Below are 22,152 nucleotides of genomic sequence, written 5' to 3' on the forward strand. Positions count from 1 at the left end.
CCTTATAAAGGATTCATAAAGGGTTTATAATTAGGTTATTGATTAGGTTGTAAACTTTATTAATCATTAAGAACTATTGATAAACCAGTTCTAACATAGTTTTCATACATCGACACAGGCTCACTATTTGGAAAGATGACTAAGCCTTATATTGGCTACTTAGCTTACTTCATCTTCTGCATCAGCCAACATCCTTGGTGTCTGTTGTTCACTGATGAACGGATACCAAGGATGCTGGCTGATGAAGAAGATTATGTTAGTTAAGTAGCCAATATAAGGCTTAGCAGTACAGATAAATGTGGGCTCATTATTTGGCAAGCCACCGGTCACAGTTGCCCTGTTTATCTCTTGTCTTATAAAAGCTTATTAATGATTTATGAAGTGTTCACAACCTAATTAATAAATTAATTACAAACTATTCGTAAACCCCTTATAAGGGTAGTCTTATTGTAAAGTTGTACTGAACACTCTTGACTCACAGCATCACAATCGAAAATATGCTAAATAAAATAGAAAATAATCACAGAATTGACCAAGGTCACAGGAAAGTCCCTGTCATACACACAACACAGCTTTACAAATGTAAACCTTAAGTTGCAAACAATAATATTGAATTTGTTGCTAATGAAGTCTTTAAGCCGCAGATAAACCAAAGAAGCTCACTAACAGTACGCGTTAGTGCTGTTTATAGGCTTATTGACCTTCAAGCTTGGACTATGTATCATATACAGGACATGTCAGTGATACAAAGCAGAAAGCAAAGGGTCACTTCCTGACACTATTCAAGCCTAATACTTTCACTCGCAATAGACATGCAGACATAAATACACTGTTTCCACGGCAACTGGAAGAAATGGTAGAGCCCACATTAACTAGATACCTGCTCTGAGATGCATGGCTGTCTCCTTTTTTTCACTTATGGAATATGTGGTATTGCTTAATTATTTAACTACACCAAAAGAACATTCTCATGATCATGTTGCTATTGTGTAACGGTTACAATTGCAAGGCACGGTCACCTGGAATTTGTGCCCGTTTATGCTCATGGCATGGGAGGAGATCTTTTGCCATACCCATATCTTGAGCAATGTCAATGCCTGCAGACACATTTCTGTCGCTTTCATAAATGACATTTGTCTTTCGGAGGAAATATTCAAATCGAAAATATGGATTTGAGTGTGTCCTAGAGTTTAATCGTTCTATCACACACACGCGTAGCAGCATACCTGTGTGTGTGGTCAGGAGCAGATAGTGGTTCTCTTGTTTGCCTCATATCAAAGCTAGAAGTGTGGTTAGTTGAAACTGAATAATCAACTGAAACTAGACTCTTCTCTTGACAGCCTTGGCTGCAATTCAACAGTAACTTTATTATTAAAAAAGCGTTAGCCCCTTTTAATCCTAGTTTCTTTCATTTGGCTGTGCGGCCTCCTCGTGGTACTATGGCATCCATCAGCTACACCCTTTTCAATAACAAAAAGTCAAAGTGAGGGCGAGAAGGACAGATGGATGGTGGATAGGATGACTAAACAAGTCAACGCAGGAATGAATGAGCATTATGGTGTTGTATAACAGGAAGGTCTTTTATGGCATGGGGTAGCCACACCCTCTGCAATAACAAGCCCGCACAGTAAAAGAGAAACGGACTGATGAATGGAAAGAGGGAAAATGTTGAGGTTGTAACGGGCTCAATGGGACTGGCATTAAATTATGTTTTGGTGACGGGGACTAGGAAGTTAAACTTGCCCTCTAGAATGGCTTCATTCACTGTCATGCTGTGTACAGTGTCTCTGAGCAGTCACAGAAAGCTAATTCTGGTCTTTTAGAAGAACAGGACAGATGCGGATTGTCTGAAAACCAGTTCTTAGACAAACTGTTTGTTCATAATTACATGCTGTCTGAGACTAAAGTCTACAGATGCTGTTCCACTGGTTTAGTTGTGGGGTGCAGAGGGATGAATTCAGTTTGTTCTGGTAGACACACACAGCTCAGTCTAACAGACCGTGGCAGAGGAGATTTAACACAATATATTTATAGTGCCTAATACTTGCAGATTGACTCCAAATAGTCTGCGTATACTGTATGTAACTTGTTTTAATTTCAGGACACACATAAGAAAATTCAAATAGTTTGTAATTAATTTATTAAATAGGTTTTGAACACTTTATAAATCATTAATAAGCTTTTATAAGACAAGAGATAAACAAAACAACAACATGGATGGGGGGAGAATCAACTCAGTGAACAACAGGTACTAAGGATGTCGGCTGATGAAAAAGACAAAGTAAGCTAAGTAGCCAATATAAGGCTTAGTCATCTTGCCAAATAGTGAGCCTGTGATGATGTATGAAAAATATATTAGACAGACTGCTTTTCTAAACGGTTCTTTAAGTGTTTACATCCTAATTAATAACCTAATTATAAACCCTTTATGGATCCTTTATAAGGGTAGTCTTATTGTAAAGTGGTACTGAAAATTCTTAAGATTTCTTAACCCAGGATTCCGAGGAGTTTAGACGTCAATAATGTGAAACATATGCTCCACTCCAGCTCAGCTTCAGATGCAAAGTTTACACAGGGTAGCTCCAGAGAAATATCACACCAGTGTAACATGTGAGGAATCTGGTTCTGGTGGACAGATTTCTACAAATATTTAGTTTTGTTCTAACATACATTCGCTTGTCCCCGTTCACATAACCATTCAATAATACATTTATTAGGATTGTTCTGTAATTATTTCCTACTTAGAGTATGCTTTCATATCACCCCAAACCCAGTGAGTGAGTGTTTTAAGTGAAATCAGCGGTATATTGAATTTGTTTTGTCTAGCCGCTGAGAGTAAAACTTTGTGTGTGCCTGTGCTTTGTAAATCTCTCTGTGGGACAGAATGACAGCCCTGTGTGTGTCTCTGCATGCAGCAAGGGCTGTGCTGACAGCAGAATGGCTCGCTCTGTTGGAGGGGATTCACACTTCACATCAGATCACCACAATCAATCTGTCTCTCACACACCCACACACACACACACACACACATACACAGAACCCCACACTCTGATCACTGGACAGAATGTTGCAAGATCTCCACAAAGTTTCTGCTACCACCTTCTCTTTCTTACACCCAAACCCAAACACACACACACACAAACACACACACACACACACACACACACACACACACACACACACACACACAGTGGTGCTTCAACTCCACAGAGTCACCGACTAGTCACACTGAGCAGACGGACAATAGTTCTGTCAATCAACGTCAAGGCTCTGCTTAGCTGCCAGAGAGCCTGAGGCCTTCCAGTAGACAGCTAGTTATCCTGAGAGCAGGAAACTGACACTGGCCTCAAGCATGTAAAGGCTCCAGCTCCAACTCCTCATTACTTTTCTGACCTGAATACATGTGCCAGTCATAAGTCAGTGAGGGCTCAGTGAGTGCTTCTTACAGATGTTTCATTTAGAAACTACAGGCACATTTCTATCCCTTCTGTTATGAAGTTAGCTAACACGATTAGATGACTACTGTATAGTGTACTCTGATATAATTACCACACTGGTTTACTGTACATTCAGTTCTTGGATGCACAGAAAACAACAAGAGGAAACCATGGATTGTGGCATCTTTCGACATATGAATGGATAAATACAGTACATTTTAAATATGTGTATTCTGTCTGTATTTCAGTGTTGTGCTATTTAGTTACCTATGCTTTAAGAGTTCCTGCTAAATGACGCCACTGCAGTCCTGGTGTAATGGAAATGTAACTCAACATGTTGAATCAATTCAGACATTCAAACTGCAAAAACAGACGTGGAAAGCCAACACACTGTGTAATGGCTGTGCAGATGATTTGTTCATATTAGCAATAATGTCATTAAAAGAAAATTAAAATCCTTTTTTTCTGTCTTTCTTTATATCTTTCAGGTGGGACCAAAGACATTGGATCAGCGTTGACCCGGATGTGTATGAGACATCGCAGCATAGAGGCCAAACTCAAACAGTTCTCCATGTAAGCAACACAGCACATGATTGCTCTTCTACCTTTACTTTGTCTCCATATGTACCAATACACAGGATGTAATATGTCTCTTGTGCAATTCTGGTGAATGATTGGCTGGTCTGTAGGGTGGAAGCGGGAATTTTAATTAGAGTTACCATGTCAATAAGCCCGATCGCTGTGGTTTTATTGAGCTAAAAAGGCATAACAGGGAGTTCCTATGTCCCATAAACCTCCCCTCTAAAAATAGTTCTGTCACATTAATTCAAGTTAAGGTCAACATTCTCGGCAACAAGCTTTTCAATCTTTCAAAGATAAACATCTGACCTTATTGCCTTTTGCAGTTTTTCTTCATTAAGTAACTCTCTCATTCAGTTAGTGTACTTTGACCCAAACCGTTTCCCTCACTCCAATAAAATGGTCAGCATTCAAATTTCAGCATACCCTCCATTTTCTTGACATTTTGTGTGCGTGGGTAAGAATGCCCCTCGTCTGAGATTTGCTGGTAAAGAGACGATTTGTCTGGCAACACAAGTATCTCTAATGTTTCAGTGTTGCACACACACACACACACACACACACACACACACACACACACACACACACACACACACACACACGCACACACACACACAGACATTGCACAGACAAGGGGCTCTCTAATTTCGGGTGGCATTTCAGTAGAGATTCCACTTGGATCTCCATAGCAGAGGCTGTACACAGGGGTCTGTGGTCGCCCTCCCACCCACTGACACACACTCACTTTTGGAGAAATGTCTACAAGAGGGAGTCTAATTTTAGTTTCATGCAGTAAGCCGGCAGCTGCCTACCTCTCACACTCACGAATACATCTCCAATACAAGACGGACACAGCTTGGTAATGATTGACAGACAGGACTGCATTAGCTTCTTACTTCCTCCTGTGACTCAGTCAGACATAGGCAGACCGTTTCTCTCCTCCCCTTTCTCTGCCTGTTAATGATTGACATAATTGACCAAACAGTGTATAGACAGAAAGAGTGCAGACATGAAAATCATTATGTCTGGTTTGCCTGTCTGCCAGTTTATAATTAGGTGACAGTTATCGTGACAATCGTGCAGAGCAGGTCTTGTTGTTTACATTCCAAATGTCAGTTGTATGGTCAGGGGATTGCTTAATAAAATGTGATTTATGAAAATTGCGAACCCAATCAGTGTTTTTGATAAATGCAAATAGTCACAACTTTACTTTTTAATAGTTTAATTTCAAATAGACCTGAATGGTTAAACTGTTGAAGCGCAGCCCAGATCAGTAGTTAATGTCAGTGTGTTTTCACAGGGCCTTCCTGGAGGGTATGATCAACCCTCTACAAGAACAGATGGAGGACTGGAAAAGAGGAGTCAACACTTTGGACAAGGACCATGCTAAAGGTAGGACAAAAGAATCGAATCACACATAATAATAAAGCAACTGGCTGATGAAGAATCGTCTTTGATAATAGGATACACATTAGACATTTTAAAGCAATGTAAAGCGACACAGTTTGAACCCATGTTCAATGATTTGTGTCAGGGTTTTTGATTATTATTCTGTCCCACGTGATATAACCTTTGTCTATGGAAAATTGTCAATTAGCAATACGTTTTCACAGATTTGTTTTTCTTTTTTTATCCTAATCATCTGTACCAGAGTATAAAAGAGCCCGGCAGGAAATCAAAAAGAAATCCTCGGACACACTGAAACTTCAGAAGAAAGCAAAGAAAGGTAAACATAAAAACCACTGTGTCATTATTTATATCAACCAAACCTTGTGTGAATTATCAAAAATAACATTGCTGGCTCAAGTTAATCCCAAAGTGATCCACACAAATCTTGGACTAATTCTTGTTCTCATGGAGTAGTTACATTTTTTACCAGAGAATGAAAACCAAAGAAAAGGTCACAGTACAAAATAGAAACCTGCATAATATGCTATTCGTACAGGCATAAAAACAAGTTAAGTACAGGGATCACACACTTAAGGACTTAATGCATTGCATGCCAAAAGCTCAGTGAAATATTTCCGTCTCAAGTGTCGTCAAAGAATTTGTTCAGATTTAATTCTTGGAAAGCAAACTAGCAGAATGCTTTTGTTATTCTCCTTAAGTTTGCAATTTAATTGGGAACCTTGAAACTTGAATCGTTTATGTCCCTCACGCAAACGGATTACATGTTCTCAGACGCTGGTAATCTGTTTGATCCACAGGTACAGCCTCATTTTTGGCCTGAATGTTGTGTCAACTAGTGTGTATCAGGATGGAAGCATACAAAACATTGATGGTTCACTCCAAATGCTATAAGTATTTAAACTTGAATATATGCACCTGAGCTTTGGAAGTAGTTTGTTTATGCTGTTAATGTTTATAGACCTCTTTCTGCCAAAAGTCAACATTCAGGAATACAGGAGAAATAAGTTTATTGACACATGAAAGGCTTCAGTTGTAGTAAGCCTGGGGGGAAAAAAGCCAGCTCGTGTTTGAAAATGGGAAGATGTCCAGATGCTATGCATGTAGTTTTCATTAGACAGCAGTGATGTGTGTAGAAGAAGTTTGTCCTGACTGATTAGACTAGACTGATGTAGTGCTGCTAAACATTACCTTACTTGGTAAACACTCTCTGAGAGGGCAGGGGCTTTTTCCTTCTGCAGTTCTCTTGGCTGAAGTTCTACGTATGTACACAGAAATACGATGAATAAGCTTCCAGTACGTTTAGAGATGACGATAGTTTTAAGTCTAAATCTTTGGATGTCTCAGATTCCTAATGTCAACCGATTTCTAGGAAAAAAGACAAGAAACTATTAATGAGAAGAAAGAAAAAGTCAATGGTTATTCCTCCTCTTACTGTGCAGTTCATTTTAGTTTGGCATGTAACTTATACTGTACATGATCATTACTAATACTGCTACGTAAAATTTGTCTCATTTACTCAGGTTGCTCTCCTTTCTGTTTATATTTACCAAACATGTCCAACAAATAGAAAAACGGGTAGGTTGGAAAAACGTAATCATGGTTTAGTTTTAAAGAAAAAATACTAATGCTGTGTTTTCGCTTAACAGTCATTGAGTCCAACAGACACATACTACTGCACCTTTACGTGATGCATTAGCGTTAGCCTACATGCTGGCAGTTTTTCAGTTGACTTTGATCTCTTTCCTCTCTCTGATACCATTCTTCTCCTTGTGCTGCACTGCAGCTGATAATCTGGGTAAGTCCGTCTGTGGTATAGACACTCTGTCCAGGCTGTTACATTCGCTACAATGCCTAAATAAGCATCTTGGTTGCATTGTGAAAAAGCCCCCATAGACATTACTTTTCATGCAAAGATTAAACATGTGTGGAGGCTGCCTGATATTGGCATGCTGGGGTTTCCATCACAGATGCAGCTTTTGTTTACAGTTTATCATTGCTACTCATTATTGGCACATTATTATATACAGTATAGTGTGTGAAGCTGCAGATTTTACTTCCATCCATCCATCTGTTGCCTCTTGTACTTCCTCTCCTTTGATTTCTTCTGACTCTTGTCATTTACTGAATGCAGTTTTCTGAAGGGTGTTCCATAACTGAGCCTTTGCTTTGACCCAAGTGATGGTTAAAATAGAAAAGAGATGTACTTTATTAGATAAAGACTGTAGAAATATTTTAAAATGCGCTGTGGTTTGAAGCAGAAGCAGAGGAAAGGAGGTGAAGTGGAGGCCTCAGTAGACCTGAGATATACAGTACTTGGGTAAAGATACTTGGCCCAGTGGTTGGCTCTTCTGCTTTACTGGTCCAGTTCTTTAACCTTAAATTCTTTTTCTCAAACTGTCCATCAGCTTTTGGTATCCACCTATGTGTGCCAAGTTTCTGTTACTTTGCATTTGTCAAAGCCACCTACGGACAAACCGATAAAAGCAGCTTACAGAGAAATAAAGTGATGATTCTATTTTAAAATGTAGGCAGGTAAGGGTTCTGCGCCATCGTTCACTGACAGCAATCAGTGTACCGTCAGATTATGGTAAATATCTGAATGCACATCATGCTAGCAGAACTATAAACCATTGCTGGCCGAGAGAAAATACAATTATATTACACTCTTCCTATGAATTGGAAAGCCATTTAATGTCTTGCCATTTTTGGGATTCCCATCCTTGTTGTGAGCAAAAATAATTTCACATAAGTTAACTTAAATGCAGTATAGGAATATGCAACTAGTTTTAGTTACACAACTTAAAAGTAGTGTTCTCCTTTTATGGAAATAATTAACACTCCATCTGTCTGCCTGTGTAATTGCATTTCTAATGTTTTGATATGTGTCTTGTGAGGGTGTTTTTCTGACCTGAGACCTTAGCCTTTACTAAGTAACAGCCTGTGACTGCAACCTAATGTAATTATTGGTCATGTGAAAGCTGAAGAAGCTAATCTCATTTCTGTGTGTGTGCACATGTATCTTCATGTATGCAGGACCCCCACCATATTCATCTTGGCTTAGTGACTCCCTTTACGGCAAGTTGAGTTTGGCAAAAACAACTGCAGGTCAACGCAATAGCTGGATTTATCATTTTTAACCTGCGGTGTTTGATGAATAATATACTGTACAACAAAGCCAACCTAAACCTAATAGTGAAAATCTGATGAAGAGTATTTTTCTCACACACATTACAGATCTCTTTGCTGCCCTGGCTGTTGAGTTAGTGTCGAATTAGCTAACTAATTACATTACAAACATTACATTATACCCCCATAACACTTACAAAACACATCTAATAAAGTGGTGATGTTTAAACTGCTAAAGTCAATTGCAGTGCTTTGGTGTGTGTTGCCAAATGTTGGACAAAGGACATCCACAGTACACCATGAGTTAGTAATCCTTAGGGAGTGAAGCGATAACATTACACTATGTTTTACAAGCACTTATTGTCCTTAATTGAACACTAAAATGACTTGTGAAATATATTTCATTGTCAGTTCCTATTGACCTTCCATGAACCCAAGTGTTTGTCTGTGGTTGGAGAGGAAGAGGAAGTAGCAATCAGGGCTCTGCCATTCACATAGTTGCACAAGCTATGGAAGAGAGACAGGGAATGTTTTCCGTTCAGCACTAACAACCCCTCTGCTAACCACAAGTTGACATCCCATGCCATGATGTGCCTGCATTGTCTCAGCACACGTGTGTGTCCCTTTGTGTGTTTATGTGTGTGTGATTGTGTGTGTGCAACCACTTCCATCCCTGCAATTACGTTTCTTTTTTAATATCGCCACTGATGTCTGCCTCAAGCTGATTGATTAATGACAACGGCTTTTGGTTAGATATTTTTCACTCTATGTGTGGTATTTCAAAGGGTTTTCTAACATTTAACCTTCTGGTCAGTTTCCACATGAGCTAATGCATATCTGGAATTTATGACCTTGTGATTCACTTTAAAGGACTAAACTCAAATATTTGTCACTCCAATGAATGAGTTAAAGAATATAGTGCTTCTGAATGGGTGACAAAAGTACAGAAGGAAGTTATGTTACACTGATTGTGATTATGTCTGGGCTCTACTCTACTCGCTTCTCAAAATACTTATTATCACTACCAACTACCTACGTCTCAGACAGAGTGCCTCAACTTACATTAGCATCCAAACCCACAGTGGTTATGTCAAGAATACAGTCTGCCAAGATATGAACTAGTGGAGAAAACCAGAAAACAGTTCCACTCCGTTTACTGCTTGCCAAGAGACACCACAGCATCACAGGCTGACGACCTCGGAGAGCTACTTATCCACAGAGAGGCCAACCTGTTTGCCTTCATATTTGAATTGCTTTTTTGTTCATCATAAATAAATAAATTAATCTAAACCCAGTGCTGTGACAGGAATACTTCACAATGTCACACAACTTCTCTGAGCATTACAGCAGCAATACATTAACTGAGAGCATGTCATGGAAGGTATTTGTGTATAATTAATAATATATAATGTATTTAATCAGACACTTTTTTCACTTATAGATGTTTTTCAATATAAAGATAGACCAGCTTTCAATCGTAATTTAAACATTATCTGAAATGTCAGCCTAGCTTACAAGTAATTTCCTCAGCAACAAGATGGAAAAAGACACATTTTGCCCGGAGGGAAGTGAATAATAATGAGTTCTGTCCTGCAGTGGAAACCAGACTAATGAGTGAGGCCTGTCTCGCCCTCTCAGGCTCAGTTATACTGCCAGTTCTCCACAAAACTGTGTGCAGTGTAATTGTATACTTGTCCCCTCTAAATGTGGCCTTTAGATCTATATGAGACTGAAAATATATACTGCAATTTGGACTTTCCAGTCCACAGTCCATCTACTCCATCATGGTCTTAGTGTAATATAGTAAGAAGTGCCATGAACACACACATAACTCACATTCCTCTCAGCGTCACGCTCACCTCAGCTTGGTAAATGGATTCCCTCCATATGGAAAATCAGTTTGTCTTATTTTGTCAACAGCCACCAAGCTATAAGAGCTATCTACTTGGCAACTTCATCAATCAAAGATCACTCTGCACTCGAGTGTTAAATATTTAGGGATTTCTCACTTATGTCAGCTGTTGTGCAATAGGTGCATAATAATCCTATGTGCCTGGGGCTTTTCCTTTAACCTAGTATTTAGCTGCACCCTTGAAGCTGTTATTGATTGTTAATTTAATGGTGGTGTAGTCATCTGATGTTGAGATAAAGCAGCTGAACTTCCCACATGCTGTATGATACATAATGCATTCACTGTACTGACATATCAGAGAGGAGAGATCACACGTCCTTACGTTTCACATTTGAGGTGAAGACGATTCGCCTGTGTAACCCTATCTGTGTTTCTTCACTCCTGATTTGGATGATATACTGCCACATGTCAATGTCTCTGAAACACGCCAGTTTGTTATCTTTCCCCAGACCCAAGAGCAGACAGACACACAGACCACAGACTGGTTCACTGTGGGTTTAACCTTGATGGACCAAAGTCAACTACTCTGTGTGTGTATAAATGTGTGTGTAAGTGAAGTCCAAGTGGTTAGATAATGCCTTTGAGGCCCACTGTTTGTCATCCTAGGTTGTTGCCAGCCTTCCTGCCTCCTTGGAGAACTTTAAAGGGCTTGATTTGGCTTCAGGGTGTCTTAATATCGCACACTCACCCTCAGTAACGCATGCAACCCCAAACACACACACACTCTGAAACACACACAGCACAATTGCTCAACAACAGGATCACCTTGGGAAAGTAATTGCCCTAAGACATTCCTGGATTTGCATATGCATATTCAACCACAAACAGCAAGGACCAGATGGTGTTCAAAATACTGTGCACACTTGCCATTCCTAAAACACTGAGTCACCTACACTATATTTTTAGTGTCAGACAAAGAGAAATAGAGGGATATTTAATCCATTATGTCAAGACATAATGTATTAAGGTCCAAGAAGAGCAACAGATTAGCCTAGAAGTAGATACCCCTCTTGTCGCCTCTGTACGATTGACAGGAAACCCGTTCCATGGAAAGAGTGGCCCTTCATGCAGAGGTGATAGCCACAAAAGTAGTGAGGACATTCAAATGCTACCACTGAAGATAGCAGTGTCCAAAAAGATATTTACATGTAGAGCAGATATTTAAACGACAAAGAGATGTTTAAATGTTCTTTCATTGCTTCATTGTTTGTGATTTTTCATACATCTTTCATTAGAATAACTTTATTCTTTTTCATGGTTGTGTTCTAAAGGAAGATAAAGGGAGAATATTGTCCATCAGGGTTAGTGGTCAAATGCATTTATCAGCATGTATTAGGGCCATTGTAGGTAAGGATTTCCAAGAATTAAGTTGTAAATCCACAATAAATAAAGTACTATTTCCTATGAGATCATAAATAAATCAATACAGAAGTTTCCCCTGAGATTATTACCACCCTCCCATGTTCCGTAAACTTATTTTTTAACCTTCAATGGCCCAAATACACCGTCTTATTACATAGTCACATGTTTTCTTGTGAGTTTGCAAATGTATTCTTCCTGGAATCATGTGATATTAATTCTCTTTGTTTGTCCATTTTGTTTCCAAGGTCGTGGGGATATCCAGCCGCAGTTGGACAGTGCCATGCAGGATGTCAGTGATAAATACATTCTGCTGGAGGAGACGGAGAAGCAGGCCCTGAGGAAAGCTCTCATAGAGGACAGGCAGAGGTTCTGCTGGTTCGTAGGCATGCTCCGTCCCGTAGTGGTGAGTACAGCGGTGAAAAAGAGAGGAATGAGCTGTTACAAAGCATTTTCAAGCCCTCTACTTCTTCACAGTATATTCTCACTCCAGGCCTTCATTAAAGATCCTTTTTTCTGCTATCTAAAGAGGAATCTGTTCTCTCTCTCTGCCATGAAATCCTTTAGGATGAGGAGATTTCTATGTTGGGAGAGGTCACCCATCTCCAGGCAATCTCCGATGACCTCAAAGCCCTGACCTCTGACCCCCACAAGCTTCCCCCTGCTAGTGAACAGGTGAGGAAAACCATCAAAGGGAAAACTGACCTCCATCTCACTGACTGACTTGTTGTTGTTGTTTTAAGAGGTTCTTTGGATTAAATAAAGCCTTGTTAAATTCCGACTTTAAGTACGACCTATAACTAGGACTTCCACTTTCCTCCCTCTCAGGTGATCCTGGACCTCAAGGGCTCAGACTACGGTTGGTCATACCAAACGCCGCCCTCATCCCCCAGCACCACTATGTCAAGGAAGTCTAGCATGTGCAGGTAGGCTCCGTCGGCCAATCACAACACTCGTATCAGCAAATCCGTGAAAGAGAGGTCTTTCAAGTTCACATTTACCTACTGTATCCATGACAGCATGAAAATAATCAGTGTGTCAAAATTAAGTTGAACGGAAAATGAATTTACAGCAGTTATTTTGGTCACCCATTCCTATAACTAAGGAGATGAAAGCATGTTTATATTTAGTCAATGAGTTGTAAACACATAGGATCTACTGTTAATCTGTAAATTCATCCTGTATACCCTTACAATGTCAGTGAGTCTTATTAGGAGACATAGTTGTAATACAGAATGGGACAAGGACACAGAGGAAAAAAATTGTCCAATCTCTCTCTGCCACCCAGTGGTCAGTCTGCAGGAGTTTGCAAATGATGTATTCATTAATCAATAAGTAAAGTATAATCCCTGCCTGATCTTCTTTTCCTTAGTGATAGTTCACTTCACTGAGCAATATAATTAAAGGTGACCTAGGTGACATTATTTAAACTAATAATAAAGAGAGAACTTTGAACGATAAAAGCAGACGTGTAGTTCTGTAGCTGTTCAGACCGTGTCTTCTACCGTCTGTCCTCCCTGCTTTTTTTTGTGTCTCCCAATAATTGTTGCTGAACTGTGAAAAGAAAGAAATGTTATGCTTTGTTTGTGTATTGCTTTGCATTTTTCAATGTTGGGTTGTGGGTTTTGTGATCAAATTACAATGTTTGACTATCCGTTATGTTTTCATAGTACAGATTTTGCAATCTGTTTTAGATTGAATTCAAACAGTCATTATGCTGTTTGCTTTTAATTAGTGTTCTGTGTGATTTCCAGCCTGTAATTATCGTCATTATGATTTCATGCCTCTTATGTTGATTTGTGCTGTTGCCTTGACTGGATCGGCCTCAGTCACTGCCTGCTGCATCTTGGTGTGCCGTGTTAATTGTTTCCCACCCTGTCTCTCCCCAATCCCCGGCCTTCATCCCCCTCCTTTTTTATTCCTTTTTTCCCCCCTTTCTTATCCAACTTTTCTTTTTTCAATCCATGTCTTTGGGTGCACTTGATTCTCTTTACCCGGCCCGTCACTGCCACATTTCTGCTTCCTCTGGTCCTCCCCTCATCCATCACTCCTTCCCCTTTCACAGTAGTCTGAACAGCGTTAACAGTAGTGACTCCAGGGGATCCAGTGGCTCTCACTCTCATTCTCCTTCCTCCTCTTCTTCCTCCTCTTCCTCACACCACCTCTTCCACCACCAACACCCCCGTCATCGGTACCGTAGCTCCACGCTACCCCAGCAGGCCCCGGCCCGGCTCTCTAGCATCTCTTCCCACGACTCGGGCTTCATCTCTTCATCCCACGACCAATACACAACGTCCAAGTCCTCCTCGCCAATGGCAGCCGAAACAAAGGTAAGAAAAACCCCTCAGCTACACTTAACTTTGCTTCAAAGTGTTGCATGTACACTAATCGAGACAAGGCTATAACCACATAAGCTCTATGATTTACAAGTCATTGTAGTCAGAGAGAAAACTCCAAAGCAGCAATCACACAACTCTTTTCCTCACACATCTCCCCAGCCCTCATGAGAGGCAGTTAGCTGGCAGCAATAACTGTATGTGATCATGGTGAAGTCATTCCACCGCTATTATTATTATTATTGCATAAATGCTCAGGAAATTAGTCTGCCTCCATTGGAGCCTGGGGCAATACAGGTCACCCCCATCCTGCCATTAAACAGTCCACCACTGTGACAGACTGCGGTTTGGCGCAGGCTTACTGCGTGTTGTATTTTCATTAAATGTATCACAGTAAAATGACATGTTACAGTGTGGACAGTCATTTTTTTTTACAGGCGCTGAGTGTGTCTCTATCAGAAGCTCTCATTCTGTCAGTTTTATCCAACCATCTGACAGGAGCTTTCAGATAATGATCAATGTGAGAGCACAGAGGATTATCGGCGTGGGGTTTGTGGTTTGAAATCAACCATGAGAAGCGGCTGCACTAGCTGACAGTTTGTTAGCACGCCAGCAACCAGAGTTCCCCTCTCCAGAACACATTGGTACAGACAGACTCCAAGTTTTTATGATGCAGGGAAGGTGGTTTGGCAAGCCCATATCTGACCCATATACAGAAGAGTCATGGGAATCAGTCCTGGGGTTGTAGATACAATACTGTGTGTGTGCAAGAGAACAGTCTCATGGCTGAACTAGACTAAAAGAGGCTTTTTTCTCAACCAAACATCAATAAAGACAAGCTTTTGCTTACACTTGATGCTGACCTCTTTAATTTCCATCATTTTTTCAATACAAACTTTAAAGGAGGGTGTTTCTCTGTAGCTGGTCCTAACTCCTTTCTGGAGCACAGCATGCAAAAAGACAATTTCCCTAAAGATGAAGTGTCTTTGTTAATAAAATAACCAGGGCAGATCCCTTTTTATTATACAATTTGTCACAAAGGTTTATGAAGATACCTTAAACATCAGGACGAAGATTTTAGCGTGTGCTTTCCTTTACTAAAGTTCCAACACTGCTAATGTCCATGCAGAAAATGCTGGTACGACTCCCAGAGCCACTATTGTCACCTGGCTGTACTCACCACTAACTGCTGAGAACTGTGGAAAAGTTGCTCTCTAACAAACCGCTCCTCTCTGTCTACCTGCTGTCCTTGCAACTCTTCCCACTCCGTCTGTCTCAATTTCTCTCTCCCCCTCCTTCTCACAATTCTCTCCCTCTGGTCTCACCCTGCTGCCTGCTTGCTGCTGCCCTCGCTGTCCCAGCCTTGTCCCAGTTCCCGGCTCTCTGAGGTCTCGGAGACTGGGCAGCTCCACAGTGACTGCAGCTCCCCCTCTCCTCTAGCTGCTGCAAGTGCACCTCAGCACGATACTGACAAGGTGAACCACACTCATCCACTCCCCCCCCTCTCATAAATGCACCACATCTTCTTCATACTAAACTCCAAACCTGGGTGTTCACTGGATCGACTTTATCAAAGAAGTTTTTTTTTTCTCCAGTTTTTATTCAGTTCTGCATTTGTGACCATTTCCTTTGTCCTATCATCACTTTGGTTTCCTTATTATTATTGTCTTCCTTTTATCATTTATCCTTGGTGATATTATTTTATGCTCCATTGTTTATCATTATAATAATTTGTTCTACTTTGTGTTTGTCCTATTTATTTTTTTGTTATCATCCCTCCTCCCCCCGCCTCACACATCCAGTTGTCCAACGGTTTTGACAGCTACAGCCCGGCTCATACCCCCTACATTCATAGCAACGGGGGGAGTTTGGGCTCAGGTTCAGGCACTGCCTTCTTCCCTCCTTCATCCCCATCCTACACCACCTCCTCTTGCCCCACTCGCTCATGGTCACGCCCTGCCTCTGCCTTGCTGCCAGACCACCCTCAAAACTGCAACCTGGGCTCCCCCATGGTGCCTTCATCACGAGTCCCGAGCTGGAAGGTTGGTTCATCACATCCCATCCTCCTTTGTTAAACAAGTTCACTTTGTTTCTTGATCAGTTTGATCATTTTTTGCCTTGGTTAAATCTGCAGCTTAGAAAGAGGGAAATAGTTTTAGGTGTTCATCAGAAGCATTTCAAAGAAATGTCAAGAATTAACGGTGAGCTCTTACGTGCCTTTCTTTACAGGACTGGGCTAAACCGGGCCCCTATGACCAGCCTATGGTCAACACACTGAGGAGGAAGAAGGACAAGGGGACCCCAGCTATAGTGGACAGTAATGGTAGTTTGAGCAATAATAGCAGCCTGGCATTGACATCCACCTCAGCACCAGCTCCAGCTGCACTTCAGACATCGGTTTCCATGGAGGAGAAGAACAGAACTGTAGCTGCACAGCTCAAGGTCAGTAACTCTCCAGCTCATACAAACACAGCCTGCATCATTTAGACAATCTCACTTACAGCCAGCCGTTAGTTTTGCGTTATTTGTAGCACATATTTATTGTGTTGTCTTTTTCACTGTTGTCTGTATTATGACCTTTATTTTCTCCATCTAGACTCTAGAAACAAATGTAGACGTTTAGAGGTTTGCTGTTAGCTTTAGATCTCTGTTAATTGTTGATTCATTAGATTTATATTTTGCAAAGCGCTATATGTTTCAGACCTTCTGTCTTGTTTTTGTGCGTAAAACCAATAGTACTTTGCTGCAGCACAAAACAATATCATAGGTCAGTGCACATTTAATGCCATCTGTTCAGATGACCTGGCATTCAACTCCTAGCAGGCCGATGTTTTTGCAGTCATGGCATTTAAATCACATGAATCAGCCTCCCACCACTAATGTTGCCATTTAATGACTTTCATGAGCTGTACCTAATCATTTTAATGACTTAAATGAATTGTGCCTGGCTGTATCCAAACAGTGAGACTCTCAGACCATACTGAATGTTTTTTTTTCATTGGGTGATTGCTCCAGGCTGGTGAACTTGAGGCCCATGAGGAGCTGGCTCTGGCTTTATCTCGTGGTCTGGAGCTGGACACCCAGAGGTCCAGCAGAGACTCCATCCAGTGCTCCAGCGGCTACAGCACACAGACCAACACACCCTGCTGCTCTGAAGACACCATACCTTCACAAGGTAACACATTCAATCTAGGATCAGATGTTCACTGTTCACTTCATTTCTTTTAAGAACACAACTAAAACTTCTCTTTTTTAGGGTTGCCTTGAGGTCTAAAAAAAAAAAGCATTTCATTTTCCAATCTTGAATAATAAGGCAATTGTAAGGCTGTTATTTAAATGTCTCAGCTCAATTTTCTGAATTCTTAAAAACAGACGTGGGAGAATGACTTGTTCATGCTGTTGCATTTAGTAAAGTTGGTCTTAACCCCTTTTTTGTCCTATCATAACACACAGTATGTTGTTGCATCAGCTCATTGTTAACCTCTTTATCTGTTCTCTTTAGTTTCAGACTATGACTATTTCTCGATGGCCGGAGACCAGGAGCCTGAGCAGCACTCTGACTTTGACAAGTCCTCCACCATCCCCAGGAACAGCGACATCAGTCAGTCCTACCGACTCATGTTCCAGAGTAAACGGCCCGCCTCCACCGCCGGCCTGCCCAGCACACACACTGCGTACCATGGACAGGAGTCTTACCCTACAGGGCCCTACCCCCCCACACCTATCCACACTGGGCCTTATCCTGCTACACCTACAGGTACACACTGCACTGTAGATGTTTCCTTTTTTACTTTCTTGATGTTGTACATTTTTACAGTATGATGTTGATTAATGCTCATATTTCTTATTAAGAACACAAATTCTGCATGTTTAGTAATAGTTACACTTTATCAGATTAATATTTTTGTTCTTGTCTTGATGTCCTTCATTGTGTTTTCTTAATAAATCATAAAGGCCAAGTTCAAGTTTGATTTTGTTATTGAAATAAATTATCATTTGTGTTTGCAGGCCCGAGTTCAGGTCAAGGATTTTATTCTGGATCCAGCTCCCATAATGCCTCTGGATCCTACTCTTCAGGCCACGGTCCAGTAATTGTCACCCCTGGTACTGCCACTATCCGCCGTACCCCCTCTTCGAAACCATCCGCCCGCCGCTCAGGCTCAGTTGGGGGCACAGGCCCAATCCCTATTCGTACGCCCGTCATCCCGGTTCAAATCCCTACGGTGCCCGATATGCCCAGAGTGGTCAATGGGAGCAGGGCCTCAGAGGAGATGGGAGGAGGAAAAGGAGACGTAAGCCCAGATTCTCCAACATTTGCGGGAGGGGAGGGAGCTGGCACGCTGCCGGTGATGTCATGGAGCGGTCAGGCTACCACCAATCCCCCCACTGCACCACTCTCCCAGCTGCAGCAGCAGCAAGGAGGAGGAGGAGAGGAGGCAGGAGAAGAGTCAGAGGGCAACATGCTGCTGGCAATCCGTAAAGGGGTGAAGCTCAAGAGAACCCTCACTAACGACCGCTCTGCACCACGCATCGCATGATGACACCAGAAACGCAAGCTCATGTTTTAGGCTTTAGGAAAAGCGTTGCTTATTAAAATGCAATGTACAGAATCAAAAGGCTTCTTATGCTAGTATGAGAAATGTATCACAACTGTTCTACATGTAGCCTTTCTCATTCTGTAAACTTTCCTCACTGCAGAAGCCATCTATAAGGATTAAACATAGAAGAAACGTATGCTATTGTTCAGGTTCACATGTTCTGATTTGGCGTAAGGTGCCTCAGAAATGGTGCAAACCCAGGTTTGTTAAAATACTGTTTTAGACCTGAAATGGATCACATGCCCAGTTGGTGTTGAATCCTTGTTCAATCCAATAACCAATAACACTACAAGCCTTTACGAGTAGAGGTAAGAGATCATTTCTCACATAGGTCCTGGAATTAAGGTTTTCGCCCTAAGCACTTAAATGTTCTTTTGCAAAACCCACAGCTATGTGATGACAATACATGTAAAAAACAAGAGAAGTACAGAGTAGCATTACACCCCAGTACGTTCATTTCTTTAAGTGGACCGTAAAGATATATTTTACACACAGGTATCCAGTATTCTTCCTGAAGCTAGGGTTGGACAAGGACAATGTGTCTGCCTCTTCTCGGTGTAGAGAGACACTGACTATGTGTAATATCATTGTTTAAGAGTGCGTTGTACCATCGCGGGACAAATAGGCATTCTAACTGCGACTTGGCAGAAGGAGCACAATAATCAAGCAAGTACTTCACAGCATCAAGAGAGCAATAATCAGACACACTAAAAAGCAGTGGTGGCTTTCAAACGCAGTTTTGGCCCCTCCTGAATTGCATTGACCGCTCACATGGAGGGTTGCCCTGATGGCTGCAGGAAGGTACTGTGTTCTTAAAGCTGGCATCTACTCACAAATGATTCAATGTGTGAGACGTCCACAGAGCCGACACAGACAGGGGATGGACCAATACAGAGACAACCTCAAAAAAGAAGGGAACTGCATGGTGTTGTCAGCTGAAAATCATCTAAGTCGAAGGTTTAGGAGTTTACGTGTGACTAAAGCGTCACATGGTTGATGCAGTGACATTAACAGACTCTGTAAGTGACGTCCTGTTTTAATTGTTTTAGTATTTACATGATTTGTTAATATTTTTGCAGGTCTCTGATGCTGAGGTATGCGTGTTTCTTTCTGCGCCTCCACACTGCCACAATCAAATTGAACATATGATCCTCAAACCCCATTACCTTAAGGTTGTGAATTCATTTGTATCACAAGTTTGAATTCATCCTTGAATCTGCAATATCTACATGCTGAGCTTTGTAGAACTCCTCAGTGGTTTGTGTTCATATATTAGCAGTTATATATATTAGCCCCTTCTTTTTTGTAGCATGTATTAGACGTAATGCAACACTACTAAAAATTACAAATGTGCCATGTCAAACTCAACGTTAAATATATATCTCTTTGTCTCTCTAAAGTTATGAATAGAAAGCTGTTTTCATGGTAATGCCATACTGGTTTTTATTTGTCTGGTTGCTGTTATATTTGACTCTTTGTTGTCTTCTTTGGAATGCAAGTAGTGTGCATGCTTTATTCCTTTTGTTGATTAGGTTTTCATTTGTCTTTCAATTCCAATTCTGGTGTTTTCAGTTTTAGCATTAGCATGACAGGTGACAGGTCCAGTATGTACAGATTTTATTACCCTTAAAACTATGATATCGCATCCCAATTCATTGTATTGGTTCAGAAATATGTCACTGTAGGAGGTACAATCTAAAATATTTAGTTTTTATGTTGACAATAAGATGCATTGGAGATATGACTGCAGACTGTAGGCTGAGTAGTATCACTCAGGATCACTCAGCTTGTATTTTCATTTTCATTTCAGTTTAATCACTGTGAGACCATGGCTACTACAAGATGTATAAATGTTATATAGCTCTACAGGTCAGTCCAAGAACTCACACATTTTAATTTATTTTCTTCTTAAGTCTTTAAATCTCTTGTTTTCTCAACCTATTTTTATACATATATCAAATATCAGAGCAGTACAGTTGTTTACTCTATCTGTGCATGTACTATCTGATGTGTTGTGTCATCAGTAAATGTTCTCATTACCGTCCTGCAACGATTCATTGAAGTCCCATATTTCAGTCCCATATGCATGATTGCACTTCATTTTTATAATAACGTAAATGGTTTAAAAGTGAATAGTTTTGGTTTGATAATGGAGAAGCCTGCATCAGTGTTATGAGTTCACATTTTGGGAACAAAAATGTGTGCATGATGCAGAGCTGAGTCAGTTCAGTTTCAGTTTGTTCAAGATGGGCATTTTCTTCACAAGAAGTGTGCCTCAATCATCATTATAAATATAAATAAAAACATATTTCATTATTTTTGAGCAATGGTACTGAACTCTTAATCTGACATGACATCTTAGCATGAACTTCAGTTTTTTCCTATATTTTAAAAAGGTTTCGAAAAAGAAAGATATCTTAACTAAACGCAAAGTGTGGAGCACCACCTCTTGGTTAACATAACATAACACGCAGTTCTTTATATTGTTGACGATGTTAATATTTTTGTTTGTTTTTTTTGGCCATCCACCTGTCTAAAACTTATGTTATCAACCTGTAATTTCCATATTTAAATGACTAGCATAAATATATATATATATATATATTATATCAGAGATGCCAAATGCCAGTATATCCTATGAATAAGATGTTTAGAGTTTGTAAGGGGTTTGAAAAAACAGTTCAAACTGATTTCTAGTTTTTCGCTTATTATCCCCTCCCCCCATCCCCAGGAGAGTTGACCTCTCTGTATGTCTCTGTACATTTCAACAGGCTAAGGTGCAGTTTGTTTTCAAAAGCAAAATGTTGTTATTTTTTGCCTAATAACAGCTTTAGCAATACAATAAAACATATACATTTTGCTTTGGCTCACTGACTTCTTGAATGTGCAAGTGTTCTCTGTGTGTTTCAAGAGAATCAGACATTAGGTCCGACAACTACCCTACAACTTTGTTGTTTTACAGGTCTAAAACATCTTCAAACATTTTGTTGCTAAACTTTTCACTATGTATTTCATAAAACACCTCTCTTTAACATCCAATTTTAGGACTTATCATTCATTTGGACTCTAACTTCAAGCTTTACAATTTATTTTTGAAAGCAGGAACTGAATATCAACTATGTACGTTTTTTGCAGATTGAACCCTGAATGAAATGTGTGCTTATTTTATTGCTTGTAACAAATTCAATTCATAAACTGGGATGGGGGGTGGCAAATATGTACAGGTTCAATTGGAACTCAAAGAAGAAGAAAATGAGTTGAATTGTACAAACCTTTGTGCGATTAGGATGAGCACAGAAAACGTGCTTTGCCTTTTCTCCACCAGGGAGCGCTCTTGTACTCTTTCTGTCAACAGCCAAACCTTGTTTATGGTTCTACTTGGACAATGCATCAGT

At 40.5% G+C, this 22,152-nt stretch overlaps 1 protein-coding gene across 5 annotated transcripts in view; it reads left to right on the forward strand.

Moving 5' to 3' along the window:
- Positions 1–21,617, forward strand: part of LOC134861822 (protein MTSS 1-like) — a 48,413-nt gene extending 26,796 nt beyond the window's left edge. The window contains exons 4-16 of one of the 5 annotated variants that reach the window (XM_063879332.1): positions 3,926–4,010; positions 5,317–5,408; positions 5,668–5,742; positions 12,072–12,229; positions 12,391–12,498; positions 12,652–12,749; positions 13,889–14,153; positions 15,521–15,634; positions 15,962–16,201; positions 16,389–16,601; positions 17,175–17,334; positions 17,662–17,916; positions 18,168–21,617. In XM_063879332.1, the coding sequence (XP_063735402.1) occupies positions 3,926–4,010; positions 5,317–5,408; positions 5,668–5,742; positions 12,072–12,229; positions 12,391–12,498; positions 12,652–12,749; positions 13,889–14,153; positions 15,521–15,634; positions 15,962–16,201; positions 16,389–16,601; positions 17,175–17,334; positions 17,662–17,916; positions 18,168–18,697 (2,393 nt within the window). In that variant the 3' untranslated portion in view covers positions 18,698–21,617. The remainder of the gene's footprint in view (positions 1–3,925; positions 4,011–5,316; positions 5,409–5,667; positions 5,743–12,071; positions 12,230–12,390; positions 12,499–12,651; positions 12,750–13,888; positions 14,154–15,520; positions 15,635–15,961; positions 16,202–16,388; positions 16,602–17,174; positions 17,335–17,661; positions 17,917–18,167) is intronic. The other 4 variants (XM_063879335.1, XM_063879334.1, XM_063879336.1 and 1 more) reach the window with 4 other exon arrangements.
- The last annotated feature ends 535 nt before the right edge of the window (positions 21,618–22,152 follow it).

The sequence above is a fragment of the Eleginops maclovinus genome, chromosome 3 (genome assembly GCF_036324505.1).
Source record: "Eleginops maclovinus isolate JMC-PN-2008 ecotype Puerto Natales chromosome 3, JC_Emac_rtc_rv5, whole genome shotgun sequence".
Lineage (NCBI taxonomy): Eukaryota > Metazoa > Chordata > Actinopteri > Perciformes > Eleginopidae > Eleginops > Eleginops maclovinus.